The sequence below is a fragment of the Taeniopygia guttata genome, chromosome Z (genome assembly GCF_048771995.1).
Source record: "Taeniopygia guttata chromosome Z, bTaeGut7.mat, whole genome shotgun sequence".
NCBI classification, from domain to species: domain Eukaryota; kingdom Metazoa; phylum Chordata; class Aves; order Passeriformes; family Estrildidae; genus Taeniopygia; species Taeniopygia guttata.
This window is the reverse complement of record NC_133063.1, coordinates 7,785,419-7,803,532: the sequence shown is the minus strand read 5'-3', so window position 1 is coordinate 7,803,532 and position 18,114 is coordinate 7,785,419. Positions and strand designations below refer to the sequence as shown.

General features: G+C 37.0%; 1 protein-coding gene across 1 annotated transcript in view; it reads right to left on the bottom strand.

The window, feature by feature from the left end:
- The window catches only part of LOC100229438 (E3 ubiquitin-protein ligase KCMF1), a 41,136-nt gene that overhangs the window by 18,205 nt on the left and 4,817 nt on the right, over positions 1-18,114 (bottom strand). Inside the window, exon 2 of the mRNA XM_030257313.4 lies at positions 644-811. Within this exon, the coding sequence (XP_030113173.1) occupies positions 644-811 (168 nt within the window). The remainder of the gene's footprint in view (positions 1-643; positions 812-18,114) is intronic.

The following is an 18,114-nucleotide window of genomic DNA, read 5'->3' as shown; positions in this document are numbered from 1 at the left end:
ATTTCTCACTAGTTACAAGCTATTTCAACTACAATGAAACAGAAACAACAAACTGGATAGGACATGTTACAGACAGGTAATATGATAACTGGTTCTTGCAATTAGAGGATGAATATTGTGTGTATGTTAAGAGAAGTTTTATTGATGTATGGTTATGTTACTGTGGTTTGTTGTTTAGATGTCTGCTGTTCTCCCCATGGATTATCTCTTGGATTAGGAGAGCTACAAAGGAATTCCAAAAAGACTACCTTCTAGTCCTTACTACTAATTTCTCATACTCATTGCAGCCCATCACTACCTTTCTTATACTTACAGTCTCATAAAAACCACAAATGAACAACCTTCCTACATAATCTCACCAAGATTTATCTTCTGCCTGTGGACTGTGGCACTTTTAAGCAGTCATTGTTATTAAGTGTATTTATTAGTCTGATAATCTGCTGTAATCAGACCAAAATAAGAAAAACAGAAATGCATATACAGCAGTTAAAAAAAAAAAAAAAAAAAGGCAATTCTTCTATCAAAGAAAATATGTCTGCTTATTAGAACTCAAGAACTTGGCCATTATTTTTAGTGCATTAATGGGGGAAGAGATTAATAATTAGAAACATGAAAATCAGCATAGTTTGAAAGGATCACTTACCAAAATCTACTCTTGTTAGTATGCACTGCATTGGATGGTCAGTTGTATGCCTTGTTGTCGTTGCACCACTTTCATAACAAGTTGCACACAGATCGTAATCGTAGCAAATTAAACACTTGTACCGGCGACCTCGAAAATTTCCTTTTAAACATGCATCACAGCTGACACCTGTAAACAAATAAAATTGGTTTAAGACAGCAACAAATGCACTTATTTTTTATGAGGAAGATTTGTTGCTATTGCCTCTTAGTAACTATAAGAGCCAAACATGTCTGACATGTCTAGCTGACACAAGACTCAATTTTTAAGTGCATTTGGGTCTTTAAAAGACACCACTCTCCCAAAAGTAGGATCTTGAATTCTTGAAGTAAAGCACACTCAAGCACCTGAAATAATAATAGGTTAAGTTATAAAAGTTCTTTGGTTGCATCTTCCTGCAGACATCTTTACCTCTTAGTATGGACTCGTATTTTGACTGTTCAGTCAGGAATTGTGCCCATTTAAAAAGGTAAATTGTATAATAGCTGACCACGTGGAAAAAAACCACAACCAAATCAATCACTGCCAAAAACTTGCTAGTTTTCCAGCCTACAATTCAACAGTTCATAATAATTTAATTCTGAACAAAACTATAGCCAGACATTTCATGTGGTGTAGAAATTAGGACCTTCTCCCATGTTTTTTAAATTTAGACTGCACTAGTTCTCTCCATTCTATTTTTCTCTTAAGCTCACACTTTGCAATGTAAAGTAGTCACACTTGTCCATGTATCTGAGAAAGGTTTTATAGCTTCAAGAAGTTTTCATTTCTCTCTATATGGTTTCAGTTGTCTCTGGATTGCCGGGTTAAGTGAACAAGTGACATCATCTCATAACCTGCGAAGGCCAACACAAACATCTTTCAACTGCAGCAGCAACTTAAGGGCCTTCACAAAAGAAACCCATGTACAACCAAGGCAGGATTTGCATCAACACTTTCTTTCGCCATCACTTAAGGTTTCTTCTTCACAGTTTGGTAAAAGCACAGACAATTTTAGAGCAAACTGCCAGAATAAGAGTCACATTAGCCATGTCCCTATTTTTTTAAGCCTAGTTGTCAGAGGACTCGTGCAAGTTACAGAATTTTTTTTTGCATTTGTTTCTACTACTCTACTCAGTAGCATCTAATATAAGCTTTACCACAAGTAATTCAGAAACACATTAATAAGCAATTTCTTTTGAATCTCCCCAACTTGTTCAAAGAATTGCATCATTATATTTAGAGAAGCAGTGAGCAAAATTATTTTATCATTTTTGCCTTTAGCTTCTCCAACTACTGGGACAGCTTGAGGTACTAATCGCTTCTAATGTCTAAGTATGGTGCTTACGTGAATACTGAACTTATTTTTTATTCATTTCACTACTTATATATTCTGCAAGCTCTATATGGAACAGCACATTAGAAGAAAGTATCTCCAGAATCTTTGTTAATAGCTGAACTATGTTTTGAGGATGGCATGTTACCATCCTCAAAGTTGGTTTGGTTGGCTTAGAAAAGAAAAAAAAAAAAAAAGTCTTTCTCACTTAACTTTCTCTTCCCTGAAGTTTCATCCATAAACTCTGAAGGATTTTTAACAATCTGATAATTTAGAAAGCAGGCTAGTTTCTGAGAGCACTTGCTTGCTAACTCTACAGTCTTAATTTCACTGCTTCAGTTGGTTTGTTTGCTTTTTTCCTCCCACACAGAGACCCACAAAATTCTACCCATGCAACACGCAGATCTCCCCAACAATGGAAGCAGTACATACAAACTTAGCAGCTACTGGCAGCATTGGGAGTCTCTTTGTTGCCTACTAAACTTTCTACAAAATAGCTGATCAGCAAGTCAGTTGATTAGAGCTGATTAGACATCACACTGAAATAAGCAGACTAGTTTAACCTAGAGCCCATGTCAGACACTAACAGCTTTTATACTGATGTACTAACCAATGCTTCTCCAGAAAGCAGCATTTTTCCCACTCTTCATTTAATCTTGGAACAACTGATTTAATGCTGATGTAAGCCTCTTTGCAACAAACTCCTGCCATGTGCTCTCTCAAACATTTACATCATTCCTACTTGAAGACAGACCTTTTTAAGAAGCTCTTTTATTGCATAAAATTTACGTTTTCTTCACATCAACACTTCACCACATTATTCCAAACTGCAATCTCCATATATGATGTGATATTAACTTCGGGAAAATTCACCCATAAACATAAACCACAGCTATGTTTATATTTAAAACTTTACAACATTTGCAGTAAGAATCTACCAGATATTCAAATAACAGACAAACTTAACATCAATTATTAGAACATCTACAATCTGCTTCAAAGAGAAAAACTAATATTAGCATAACACATCCTATGGCTGGTGAAGTCAGACCAAGAAAATATCAGTGTTCTAGAGAGAGTGCTCTTTCTACATCTCTCAAAGTTGGTATTTTACAACAATCACCACATCCTCTGCTCTGAAGAATAGGCTGGCAGCAAGGGATGTACCAGGTTATGCTTATATCCTTATCTGTAGCAGAGAATGAAAACTGCAAAAGCAAAAATTATTATATTGAAATTTAGGAGTTAAATACATGGTTAAATCCCCAGACCTGCCCCCTTGAATGCAGCAAGATGTCTTTTCCAGAAACTATATTAGTTATTTTTCCCTTTTTATAACAGGCTGAGCAAGGTCAGGTCTGACAGTTCTTCCTGTTCCTTTTCAAGCCTATTAGTTGGCTGCCAAAATCTTGACTACCTACTCAACGTACAATCTAGAAACTGAAATAACCAAATAATTTCCTCCCACCTTATTCTTTCTACTATAACAAAAGCTTTTGATTTTAATCTTTTACACTTTAATCTTTGTATCATCTTAAATTCCAGAAGTTCATTCTACACAAACCTCAAACCCCCAAAGATAACATTTTATTTAGCACACATATCTTTCAGTATGTGTCTATCCAACATTTCCCTGCATTTACCTTACATTCCAAGTATGGCAGGTATGTAAGAGATTCAAGACTGTCAGATTAAACAGGATACATCCACATTAATCACGGGTTTAGTGAAAAAGAAAAAAAAAACCAGGAAAAGGAAAAAAAAAAAAAGGAAAAAAAAACCACATTCTGGAGAAGTTCACCTTTAAACACAGAACAAAAGCACGGACACAGCCTAAAGAAAAGCATGAATAATCTGTGACAAGTATTTAGATAGACTTCTGACTTGCAACAACTATTGACTTCTAAAAGACTCACAGAATGAAATACTATTAACCCTGAGAAACTTACTTTTCAATGAGAACTTCTAATTCACTTTATGGAAAACACTGGCTTGGAATAGTAAGAGTAAGAAATATCCATTTTAGTTACAGATTACATTACATTGTACGTGATATTGGAGGCATCCTCAAATTTTCTTCTACTTTGCTACTGCTACACAAGTACCAACATACACTGCCTAACACAGATCACATCTAATTAAAACCTTTACAATCAGCATAAAATGCTCTTTTACTGCAACACTGTTCCACCAGAGGACAGCATTGTTCTAAAAACCCAAGGAACTCTCGTTCACCTTTAACTATCAAACATTGGATTCTGAAAGTTTCTTGAGAAGTATTCCCTTGCAATATCAACTCTCAGTCACTCTAGCTTCATACTCGGAGTGCAGTGAGTCAGGACGTGCTTAACAGTCCCATTAACAAAGTATGTTTTACCCCTTCACTAAGGAAGTCCTACTGCATTTTTACCAAGCCCACACCTCCTTTTCATCCAGGTCAATTACTTCAGCATTTTACATGTTGAATGGTTCCTAGGAAAAAAAAAGTAAAAAAAAATATTCTTCCCTTTCACCTTTCAAATTTTCATACTGATAGCCAAACTTACTTTGATCTTACAACACTGAACAGGCTTTCCTAGAAATTAACTAAAATGAATTTAACTGGTCCTGGGTTTAATAGATACTAAAGAGAGCACATAATCTGAATTCATGATGGAGAGAACAACACTGAAAAAACCATATAGTTCAGATACTGTATACACCAGGATCAATTTGTATTTACAATTACAAGCAAAGCTATAAGGTAACATCAGTGAAAGTGTCTGTAATATCCCAAGCTATTACAAATTTGGATAGACACACGTTTGTAAAAAAAGCAAATGTCTTCTCCCCTACTTGGTGTCCTCAGAAACTAAGCGCAATCAAAACAACTCAATGATATTAAAAGCTGAATAATCAGACCCAGACAAAAAATCACCTGAGAAATTGTAGAAAATTCAGTATTTTTTTCCTTGTAAAGAGCACATGGTCGAAGATGAATAATACAGGGACACTGAAATAAGTTCCAGCCTCACCATGAGGCCTCGAACTTTATCAATATTTCCAAGGTATTGTTGAATTTTTAGAAATTTCCAAGAAAATACCAGTCATTAGGAAATATTTTAAACACATATGAAGCCAGCATCTGAAGTATTCAAACAGTGAAAACAATTAGCTCCAGATAAGAATATTCAGTCATTCTGCTGTTGCTAAGAATTAAAATCCTTTCTCTTAGCAATACACTGGAAGACACTAGTTTCATGGGTAGTTACCAGCATTTAGCATTCCTGTCAGCAGCTGAATATCCAAACCCCAATCTTCCAGCCAATTCAGGTACTGTTTTTTGTTTGTCAGTGCTCAGAGAGAGAATCACCATATTTCTTTAATGTACAACACAAACACAAAATTAGGCAATCAGTGGTTTTTTCTCAAGAAAGAAAATGCCAGCTACTTAAGAATTTCTTCCTAACTTAAATGAAGTACAGAAAACGTTCGCCCTTCTAAAGACTTAAAGTATTACATGCAAGTGTACCACTCAGTTTCAAGGGACTAGATAAACTTTAATGTTTCTACCTTTTAAAAGCTCCAGTTTAAGCATGCAAATGAAAATTAAAAAGCTGTGCTGCCTCTTTTGTGGTACAAAAGTTTGCAGCCTGTATAGTGCATTTTATTTATATATTCTGAAGATCCTACATAACACTACTTTTAAAATGCATCCAATGTGTTTTAATGTAAGATTACCTTCTTGGTTTGTCCAATTTTAAATAAATTTGCTTGACATTAACTATCTCATCTGTAGTCTACATGCCACACAGGAAGTACAAAACTTAAGATATTCTACTTAAGCAGTTCAGTTGTTTCCAAGACTGAAGAAAGGAAAATGTATGCCATTTGATGCTTAATTAAGAAGAAATGCCAATTGCTTCTTATTTTAATAGATTCATTTCTTAACACAGACTACTGCCCAGTTTGAGAGGTCACTAAGAACTTTTGCTGTTTCTGAGCATTTCACCAGAAAAATCAACCAAACAGAACGTTCATTTTTGTTTCATTTTCCTCACGTTCACTAAAACAAACTGTGAAAATAAATATTAAAGACACCTACAACATAGAACCTACTTCATCACTTGCAGCTGTAAGTACAGAAAATTCACACACTATATACCCTTGAAATAATCAAAAACTCACTGTTCCCTCACACAGCCTGTGTGCAACATGGCTGAACATGCAGGATCTTCTTGTAGCAAAGTGGAAAAAGTAACCAGACTGAAAAGAACTAACAGGACTAAAGCTGCAGGCAGAGATGTTGTTGACTTGGAAATTGAAAAAAAAAAGAAGGAGGAAAGGGAGAAGGAAAGGGAGGGAAGTGGGCCTACAAAAGGCTTTTGTTTTCTTCACTGCACTCCTCCTTCCTCTCTGGAGTCTGGAGTAGAAACAGACACCTGAATGTGCTCACCTCTCTATTGTCAACAATCTTCATGAAGCCCACTTGCAAAGTGCCTGATACCTAGAATTACAGAATCATCAGGGCTGGAAAAGACCTTTACAGTCATCAAATTCAATTGTTCATCCCACAACACCACTGTAATCCCAAAAAAACAAAAATATATCACCCAGATCCAGATGCATCTTGGATACCTGGCTCCCCTACCCCCCGGGCAAATGATTGCAATTCCCAAACTACCCTAAAATTTTTTTTTCTGATATCTTATCTGAATCTTCCCTGTCTCAGCAGCAGGCCATTTCCTCTTGTCCTCTCATTGCATGCATGTTGGAAGAGACAGATCCCCATCTCACTACAACATCCTTTCAGGTAGTTGTAGAGAGTGATGAGGTCCCTCATGAGCCTTCTTAAGACTAAACAAACCCAGCTCCTTCAGGCATTCCATTTTTCTGGACTTTTTGAAGCCTTATTGCCTCTCCTCTGGACACATGCCAGCACCTCAATGTCCTTTTCAAAGTGAAGAGACAACTGAACACAGTACTCGAGGTATGGCCTCAGCAGTGCTGAGGACAGGGGGACAACCATTTCCCTGTTGTAAAAACAAAGAATTGAACCGTACAGCTAGCCCAGCAAGTTTCAACCTTGATCCACGAACATCAGCCAGCCTGCAGCAAAAAGTTTTTCCATTTTTGCCTTCACATTCCAGGCAGTGGAAGTTATACACACAACTGTTTCTTGGGCATCAGGAACAGTGATTAGTAAGCACTTGCAAAACATGCCCAACTCTATGCAGGAATCATGCAGGATTTCTGGTCAAGCCAATCTGGATTTCCAATTTAATATTTCCAATTTAATATATAACACTATCTCACATGTCTCTTATCATTCAATTTATCCATGTACGATAAATACATTTAAAAAAAAAGCAGATTGCAATGAAGCACAGGAAGTTTGTAGTGTGGCAGCAAAGGAACTGGCACCAGACATGAGTTCATTTAACAACTCTGTTAATCTGGAAGATGGCTAACAGCATGTGAACTCTATTAACAGAAAAATACTTACACTGAGAAAGCTACCAACAGCTCCAGGGCAAAAAAATAACAGTAAAAGCACTAAACCACATCCTCTATCCAGTAAAACCAATGTTTCTCGCTCAACAGTACAGGACCATGTTCCCGAGTTTGTTTCAGGATGAGACAACAGAAATGCACTGCTTAGACAAGCACCAGCTAAAAGAGAATTGGGCCAAGGGAAAGTGTATCACATGCAAATGAGTTTTACGGTATAAGAGACATGAAAACTAAAATCCTAAAAATAAATTAAACAAAAGAACTGGTATTTCTCTGTAGCCCCCTAAAAAATTAATTAAAAATTAACACATTCTCTGTGTTCTCAGAAAATAAACCTTCATACATTTTGGATTGCTGTTATTTAGGAAGAGTGGCATAAAAAGGGAAAAACACACAAGGAGAATAAGACACATGTCCCATCAGGCTTGGGAGACAACAGAGCAGTTGAACAGAGAAAAGTAAAGTAAACATGCTCAAAGAATGCTTTTTCTATGAGCCACAGTTCCAGTCAGAGAAGAAACAAAAGCCCACAACACCTGATAAAGGCTAAGAGAAGCTTAGCTGAAATTAACTATTTAAGTACACCTTAGACACAGCTCTGGCGCAAGGAATACACATTCAGCTTTACCTCCTTTTGCACTACTAAACTCACTCCTAATCCTTTTAAACATTACCCAAACAGGCAAACACAGCAACTTTTTTTCCACCCTGTGGAATGGGGAAAAGGCAAGATTTATCACAGGTAGTAATGCAGAAAGTAGGCAATACTGGCTGGGAAACCAAAGAGCTGGAAGTGAAAGAAGTCTGCGTGCAAGTGTTCCAGCTTTAGTAGTAACACTTTGTTACTACATGTCTCCTAATAGCTCAGACTTAAAAGACTTGCACCAAGTGGTCTGGAAATACACACTTTTCAGGTCATGAAAACACATCTAGAAAGCAGTTGGAAGAGGGAGGGAAATAAAAGCAAGTGATTCTTCTTGTCATTAAAGAAAGCAGTAATCCTAATACAAGGCAGTCACACCTAGATTCCTCCCAACCAACTAAGGCCACAGAGAGGAGTACAAAACCACCTTCAAACTTAAGACTACCTTCAAAATCACAATTTTGAATGGCATCACATTATCATAAAAGGAATTTATCTTGCCTTAACACCACAAAGTAATTTGTAAAAATAATTAAGTCTCTCTGAACACAACACAGAGAGGAAATAGGTTAAACTCCTACAATTTATTAATTTAAGTAGTTTGTATATTCTATCCTTTCTCAAAGCATTTTTCTTACTCTGGACATAAACAGATTGCCTTGGCAACTTTTCTTCCCACTCTCTGTTACACAGAACTGCTTCTCAGGTTGATATGTCTCCGGAAACTACAACTGCTTATGATAGGAAGGCTATACAAGAAGAGCACTGCAGGAAATACAGTAACCTAAAGCAAAGAAGATTTCATGTCTACTTCCATCAGGCTTTGAGTTTGTTCCCATTTCTCCCTCCTCTTCCTTCCAATTCTTCACAGTAGACTTCTTTCCTCATTCAAACAATCACAGAATGGTCTGGGTAAGAAGGGACCTTAAAGATCACCTAGATCCAACATCCCTGCTGCAGGCAGGGACATCTTTCACCTAGACCAGGTTGCTCCAAGCCCAATCTAAACTGGCCTTAAACAATTTCAGGGATGGGGTATCCACAGATTCTCTGGGCAACCTGTCCTAGGGCCTCATCATATTCAAAATAATTTTTTTAAACATCTAATCTAAACCCATTCTGTTTCAGTTTGAAACCACCGTCCCTTGTAAAAAGTCCCTCCCCACTTTTATTGTAGGCTCCCTTCAGGTACTGAAAGGCCACATCTAGGGTACACCTAAAGCTTTCTCATTTCCAGGCTGAACAATTCCAGGTTCTCTCAACCTCACAGGAGAGGTGCTCCACCCCCCAAACCAGATGGTGGCCACCTCTGGACTCACTCCAGCAGCTCCATGTCCTCCCTGTGCTGGGACCCCAGAGCTGATGCAGGGTTCCAGGTGGGCTCTCTCCAGAGCAGAGCAGAGGGGCAGAATCCCCTCCCTCCCCTGCTGCTCACGCTGCTTTGGATGCAGCCCAGACACGTTTGGCTTTCTGGACTCTCAGATCATGTCCAGCCTCTCATCCATCAGCTTTTTTTTTCTCTCATCCTCAAGCTTTTCTCGGCACAGCTCCTTGTATGTTGCTCATATGTCCCCCTGTATTGGCAACACAATCATTCATCAGCTATAATAAATGTCTTACCTTTCCCCTTATTCTTCTCATTCGGGAAAGTTTCACTGAGTTTTGTTACCCACAGTTTTGTTTTTCTTGTCACCTTAAACTGTACATGCATAAGGAACCAAACACAATAGAAGTATTATGTTCTGGAACGCTTCCCTGATAGTCCTGATCATCTCACATATGTATCCAACTTACTTTTAAGAATAATTTACTAACACTCTATTTGAAAACAGTATATCACATAATTTTTCTAAAGAGCTTTCAGTCTATCACTAAACACTAAAACCCAGCACTAATTTGTAGGTCACAGCTCAAAAGTCTTCTGTACTTCAGTATTTTTAATGTAATTAGCTAGGTGTTTTACTTCATTTGCTCAACCACAAAATAAATCAGGTGTCAATAATACAGCATTTTATCAAAACAAAACATATCTCACTTCATGATTTAAGAAAAAAGGATAGGAATGATCAAACATCCTTTACATCTCACTACTTACTCCAGGCTCAGCTGCCACACCACAGCTACAAAAGGCATTAAACAGTATTTTAAGGATAGTTAAAAAAAAAAAAAAAAAGGGTAACAATCAATCTGACAAATCTCCATGGAAAAGTTTTAAAACAATCTATTAGGAAAAAAACCCTAAAATACAAAGATACTACTGAGGAAAACCTAGAAAATGAAGCTGGGGAAGGTGAACATATGACAGGTATTTTAGCTGGTTTACCTCAATTTCTGCCTCTTGAAAGCACAAGATGTTCTTTTACATTTTCAGACTAACTTATAAGCTCTGTTCTCCACTGCCCACTGGACACTGTTTGAATTCCACACAGAAAGGTGTTTTTCACCCACTGAACAGTTGAGCTTCTTCAAGTTCTCAAATGTTGATGAGCAAACTCATTCATCCTCAAACTTGTATCTTCTGAAATTAATACCTTCTTTAAACATGTACATTGTTTTTTAAGACTGCCTTACGGCACACTGTGTTGGATTATAAAATTCCATGTGTACCTTATTTCACTGACACACCTCTAAGCAGAGCAGTCAAACTCAGCAGCAACTCAGCACAGGTTATGGTTCTGTCAGAACTATAAAATTTTTCAGGATGAAAGAGGTATGCCAAAAGGCTGTACACAAAAATATATTTTACAGCTAAGAGGTTTGTAATATTTTTTTTTATTTGCAGGCATTCTTCAATACAGTAACAGACCCAAATATTTTAACTTCGAGCCTATGGTACAGTCAATAGTGAGTCTATTTTTCTCGTGTACAATTGCAGGATGCCTACAATTATTGCATGAGGAAAACTAAAGGACTCAATTATTTACACATAACTTGTTTCCGTCTTCATTAACCCTAAGGCTTGCTCAATCCTGAACACATGCCTTCAGATTTCCTCTGCAGTTTCTAATTTCTGAGATATTCCCAAGTCCAGCAACTTCTCTAGAGTTTTTCAATTAACTAGAACACACTACAGTATGGACTTTTAAATTTGCTGTACACCGCCAAGATCTCCAAACGCTCAGCACTGTGAAGCAACATGCAGGCAATGTCATCTTACTGATTAAGGACATTTAATGTCATGCCCTACTGCACAAGCTAAGAAAGTGTCTGCTTTCTTGGGAAGTGGTAATTTTTGAAGAAGGACATTTAGAAGAAAGGAATAATAGGTTTCAAAGAAGCTCAACACAACATTTAACGCAAGCATAACAAAAGTGTTCACCAGCAGATGACATGAAATACTTCCCCTGAAGAGATACATCATGGTACTTCTAAAGGTTTGAGTCTGGAGTCCTGCACCTCATTGAACTATCATCTTGAATTTCTTCAGTCTTGGCTAAATAAATGTATTCTGGCATGCAACTCCCAACAATCCATTCTTTCACTTTCTGGTCATTTTCCTTTAATTTCCCATGCTTCCAGAACCAAAATATTAACTGAGCTTTGAGGCACAGTAAGAATGATACCTCACAGTAACTGGTTCCAATACTTAAGAGTTGGATAATATTCTAACAAACTATGAGATAACCCAAAACTTATTAATATCCTCCATTTATACGTTTTTTTAATGTGACATGAGTTAAACTTGAGAGTTTGTATCTAGTAAATTCTCTGCTTCTAAATAAACTTCAGACAGCAATCTGCAATAGCACATTATCAGTAGCAACTTCTACTGGTACAAATTTGACCAGTAACACTCAGTTATTCAATTATTTACAGTACAAAGACAAGTTTATATTCTAATTGATCTTTACTCGTGTATCTTCATGTACAAAGTCATCCTTCTACAGCAAAATCTCAAGCTGTTTTCTCTGCTCATCACAAATGTTTTTCAGAGTAAGGAACACTGTCCACTGTCAGATCCTGTCTGCCATTTCACAGGCCTTATGGCAAACAACCTTTGAAAAGACACCTGCAGATCACAGTATCCATTCTTTCTGAATTCAGGACGGCAAATAGGCTTTTATTCGTCTTTGGAATTTTCTAAAACTGAAGATAACCAAGGGAGAAGGGAGCTGGAAAATGTGTCTGACCTACTCCTGAGTCAAGACATTCTGCAGTTTCTACTTCATCTTCTTAAACCTGCAAGGTATCTAATTAATATAATCAACAGGTCACTGTTAACAGCAGAAATAACAGACTTTCAACTGCACAGTCAGAGATCAAACTACACTTACTGACATTTTCATCTTCCCAGAACAGTACAAATGATAGTGGGAAACAGGTACGGAATTAAAATCATCTGAGCTATCTTATGCACATCTAGACTGAAAAAACCTTAGTCATTACATAGAAAGTTCTGAATTCTCTACAGGTTTGTGAAGCTTAGATGTCTTTCTTCAAGGGCATCCTTGAAATCACTTTCCCAAACTTACCTCCTTTTCCACAATTAGTCTCAGAGTCTACTTTGGACGTGTGAAAAATAATACTGGCAATAATTCAGGGCGTGAAGTTAGTGGCCTTATTTGCTCTCAGGAAGTAAAGACAGAGGAAACTCTGGAAGCTGCAGAGGCACAATTATGTCAGTCCAGTTTGTTCCAACACTATTACTCTTGGTAAAGTTGCTCTCACTTCATCGGTGGATCATAAGCTGCTTCTCACTACACAGATTTTCCACTTGCAGAGGTAACCCACACCTCAGCCTGCATGCCGAAATACACGTAACAGCTGTACACTAAACACTATCTCAGCACTCCTGCCTACATTAAAAGCATATACAAATAAGCAATAATTCAAACATTTGCTTTGTTGAGTAGAAGCGATGTGATGGTATCCTGAGCACACAGAAGCCTTTGTGCCCAAACCACAGATTTCTTCAAAGTTAATCTCATTCTATCATGAAAGAAAGTCCACCTGACAAGGGTTTATAATCAAAATTCAGAGCAGTTTAAAATTCATTCCAGGTGAACAATTTCTGAGCATGCACAGCTAGTAGACACACATATACACACAGAGGTAAACATGCAAAAACATATTTCCAGTAAAACTGAATATCAATTCTTTCCACAATTATTTATTTAGAGATAAAGACAGAAGCTATTGACGATCACACAAGAGGTCCTTACATGACTATATACTAATGCACTTGTGACCTTGAAAATCATGTATGATCTATTGCTGCTGGAGCTAGGATACTTGAGATACCTATCAAGTACCCAGAGTATCACCTGTTTAACAGTTCACAGCACTGCTCTCAACCAGGCACCTCCAGGATGCTGCTAGTCATCTGCTAAGTTATTCTAATGTTGTTCTAGGCACACACCCAGGTGTTTATTTCTAGAAGCTGACATGAAGTTCCTCCCAATACCATCAAGCATCCAGAAAGCAACTCTGTTGGTCTGAAAACTGGTCTGGAAAGCTGTTTAAAATTACAATCCTAATATGAACATTGATATTTCTATCTGTCACATTAATTTATGATTAATGATTTCTACACTGTTTATACATAATTTCACCTCATCCTTTCAAATTTTTAGAGTAAATACAGTCTCCTAGAAGGAGCCATCACCTCCAGTCAAGAATACCAGCTGCTTTAGTATCAATGAGCCAACAGTAAATAGCATTTACACTAGGCATCAACTGTCACTGAAGAGTTTTGTAAATAATGACTCTGCTCAAGAAATAATTAAAGAATACCTCAGTCATAATCTAGTAAAACTAGGCACCTCATCTCATCAGCCAACCAAAAGAACCAAACCATAAATCCATCTCTGTATCTGGCTGTCTAAAACCTTTCCAGCAACAGTTTTTTTTCTGAAATAAGCAAGGGCAAGTTGTGCACCAAGAAACACCAGAGCTCTGCTTTTCAAAGAGGCTTACAGAGGCAGGTATTAAATTTCCATTGCACTTGTACTCAACAGGGGTCTACAGCTTCCCAAGGGGTTGTTGAAAATCCCACCCCAGAGCACTCAAAGGAGGAATGTAGGAGATGCAGAGCACAGCAAGGGGAAGAAAGAATAGTGACAACAAAGCAGGAGAGTAAAGGATAAGAGTTCAAAGACAAAAAGAAAGAAAGCAAAGATAGTTTATCCTACCAGAGACAGCACCTCTTGTCAGTCAAGACAAGAAACATTGCCTCCCAAAAACAATCTGGCACCAGGAAGTGGCAGAAGGGGGAAAGACCAATCTGACCTGAGGTAAGAAAAAGAAATGCAGTTATATATATTTTTTAGAACTTTGTTGTTTCATCTTACTTTTCCAGCATATTTTAAAAATAATTTTATTAATTTTTTTATCTGGATTTTTGTCAGTTATGATAGTAGAATGTCAAAAATCAAATGCAGATCAGGATAAATAGTATTTTGATAAAAGTGAGACATTAAAGACAAATTTTAAGTAATAAATTAATGAAGTGATAGCTGCCAACAATACGCTACTGAAATGTCCCAATGAGTAAAAAATTTGGAAGAATAGACTTACATTTATAAAACTCACTGCAATGGGGTACAAGACCACTAATTTCTACCTGAAGGAGACTTTGCTGACTGCCTACTGCCTGTTTGCAAGATAAAATCTACATCTGACATCCATGTGGACATGGGAGACATATTACAGTCTCTTGTGTCCAAGTTCCAAGTTTATTGCAACAAAAAAGCTATACCCAGGTCTCCAACTGAAAATGGGGTAACTTTTAGAGACAGTCTCCTAGAAGCTCCAAATAAAGCAATGACAAGAGAAAGAACACAAACATGAAATTCACTGCAGAGTGACAAATGGGCAGTAAAAAGGAATGCTCATAAAAGCAAATCATAGACTACGCCTAAATATTTTTACAAATATTTAAACACTAAAAACAAAAGAAAATAAAAATTCCATCAAGTAAATCCATTAATCCTCCCCCATCAACTTATTCAAACTACAATCTAAGAACACACCTGGCAGGTGAGGCAGAATCATTGCTTCCTAACATGTCAGAGGCTTTAGTGACTTCTAGTCATACTTACAATTAATTCCAAACTATAACAAATAACTTCAAGTGGCAGAAATAAAGCCATTACCTGCACACACCTCTGATACACAATTCCAAGGCTTCTGTGATGCTGCCTCACAATTTTTACTTGGCACAGATCTCATTTTAGTAAATGACAATTAGCCACACAAAACTTTTCAAGTTGGGTTTATGCATATTTTCTGAAACAGTGAAACGAGTTTGCCTCTATGCCTCACACTGAATTCCAAATGCTTACTTTACTGTGTCAAAATGCTACACTGAGAAAAAATGTGGATAACCATTGCGACTAGATATACAGAAAACTGTTGGAGTAAGTCCCTTAAGCATCACTTCAGTGTCTTGTTTGGAAAGGGAGCTAAGATTTAAGATCCTTGACAGCCATATTTGAATCAGAAATAGTAAAAATACCTAGAGCAGAAAGTTTAAGATAAAATTCAAAGCTTTAACTGTTAAATCTGTACATGAGGTAACTTCCAGAACAACCAAAAAAAAAAAATTCTCCATAATCTCATCACACAGCATCTGAAAAAGCAGTTCAATTTTATTCCTTCCCTTGTATTCATGAGATTTCTTGCATTTGAAAAGGGAGATCACAGATTATCTTTTATGCAGCGATACCTTTCTTTCACATTCTCTATCAGCCTTTCTGAGGCAAACACCTTTTCAATTTCTGCCCGTGCAATACTTCCCCCTCACACAGCCTTACCTCCTGAGTCACTAACAGCACTTTGCTTGAGATTTCTTAACTCCTCACAGTACCTTAATAATGTTAATAATGTTGTTTCTGTATGAGTGAACTACACTCCGGCCTGTAAGTTAAGTTTTGTACACCCTTCTCCATTATGTCTCCATTTTCAGAACCTACAGCTACCAAATCTGCTCATCTGTTGTAAATACTGTAGAGGGGAAGAACACATTGCATATGGAGGATTTAGCGCAAATGATTCCAGGAACAAAAACGAAGTAAAAGTTCACTATCTTACTCAAATTAGAATATATGTATCCAAAATATCAATCTATGGTCAGAATCTATCAGATGTCTAAGAGAAGTATATTCCTTTCTTAAAAAATACCACCTTACTCAGTGCCTGTATGATGTTCAGTAAACAAACAGGAGAGTCCCTGTTTATTTCATCCTCCTTGGTCAGCCTGAGCCTTTAGTTATCACAGTTCAAAGAAATTTGTACTGACCATGAATTTTCTCACTGCCTTCTCCCTGCAAGCATTTTGTCTACAGCATTTCAGTGTAGCCAAAACATCAACGAATTAACTTTAGCAACACTTCTAAGCAAGATCTCGCTTCTCTTAAAATACAGGGAATCCACAGCATGTAAAGAATAAAATTCTTAGTCTACTGAACTCAGTCACCCAATCTGAGATGCTAAAGGATGGATTTTTAAGAATTCTTGATTTTCTACAACTAAGTGTTTTTTCAAAGCTCACTGCTCAGTGAATACAGTCACAAGTGTGAATGTTCAGATCCCAAAATGGCAAACCAGGTCTTCATAAGAAACAACTACCTGTGAACTCCTGACAAAGTAACTTACCTAGTAGCTCACATGAACTGCAACAAGGGACAGGACAGCCGATCCAGCTTTCCACAACAAAGCTCCACCGTCAACATCTTGGCCATCCTTTCTTTCTGCAATATCTCTATCTGCTCATTTGCTGTACACTCCCAAACACTGAGCAGTGGTCTAACACAGAGAACCCTCCTGCACACCCTAAAGAATGCAGTGTGGTTTGGAGTAGTGTGTACAAAATAAATATACTCAAACGAGGTTGAATTATTGCTGTCTCTGCAACCTGTCTCTGGTACATCCAAATTCCTGAGCAACATTCTTCAAATATGCTGCTGTGTCCAGCAGCTTGTTGATTGCATTAACACTTTTTTGTATTAGTCACTGCTTTGGTTTTGTATTTAACAATAACAGAAGTAACATACCAATAAAGACACAACAATGAACAGTGAGACCAACAACTCTCCCTCAAATGTTATCAGTAATGTAAACATGCAAAAGTATTTGAAAAGCTTTCTTCTTTTTATTTAACATGTAGGAATTTTATTTGTCCAGTACCACTCAAGCTATTTTCATGGCTCTATAAATTTCCCCTGAATCCCTCTGTGTTCAAATCAACATTTGGAAGAGAGCTTTTTCACTGTTTGTTTTCTCTCTTCACCCTCGTCCAATAATGTTAAAAGCATCATAGTTCTGTTCCAATTTTCCTGTTTTAAGATATAGGCTATCAGCCTTTCAACACTGGTAGTTTATATCTGATCTTTTTCTCCCTTTTCCCATGATGGTGTCATTATTTTTTATAAAGACCTGAGAGAAAAAACTGTCTCCTTTTACAGAAATTTTTGGAGGACCTTGTTCAGACTCTGCAGAAACAGCAGCAGCTTGGTTCACATGGTTTCCTAAACCAGAGCCAGAATCCTTTTATTAAAACCTAGCTTCCATAAAGCCAATAAGTATCTTACCACTTAAAATATGAATTCTGTTTCCAGCTCATTTTATCATTAAGTGATAATTCACTTTCCTACTGGAGTCAAACAAATGTAATGAAAAAGCAAATTATTGTGTTCAAATATTTCCAATCTCATTCGCAGCTGTTTACTTTTAATGTTAGCATTTTTTGTGCCTAAATATGGTTCTTGCTAGTCAAATTGTCACACTAATTCATTTTCAGATACTGCACTACATCTGTAATTAGATACATTAACAATGCTACCATAGAGTAAAACTAACAAAGCACAAAATGCTTTGCACCTACAGCTAGAAAATTCTTTCGCAGACTCAAATATTAGTTCAAATTCAAAAAAACCTCACAATTATATATACAACTTAATCGGGATTTATGTTCTACAAAAGAGGTCTCAGTGGCAGCAATATATGAAAGAATTTATGCTTATTCTGTATTGTGAAATACAG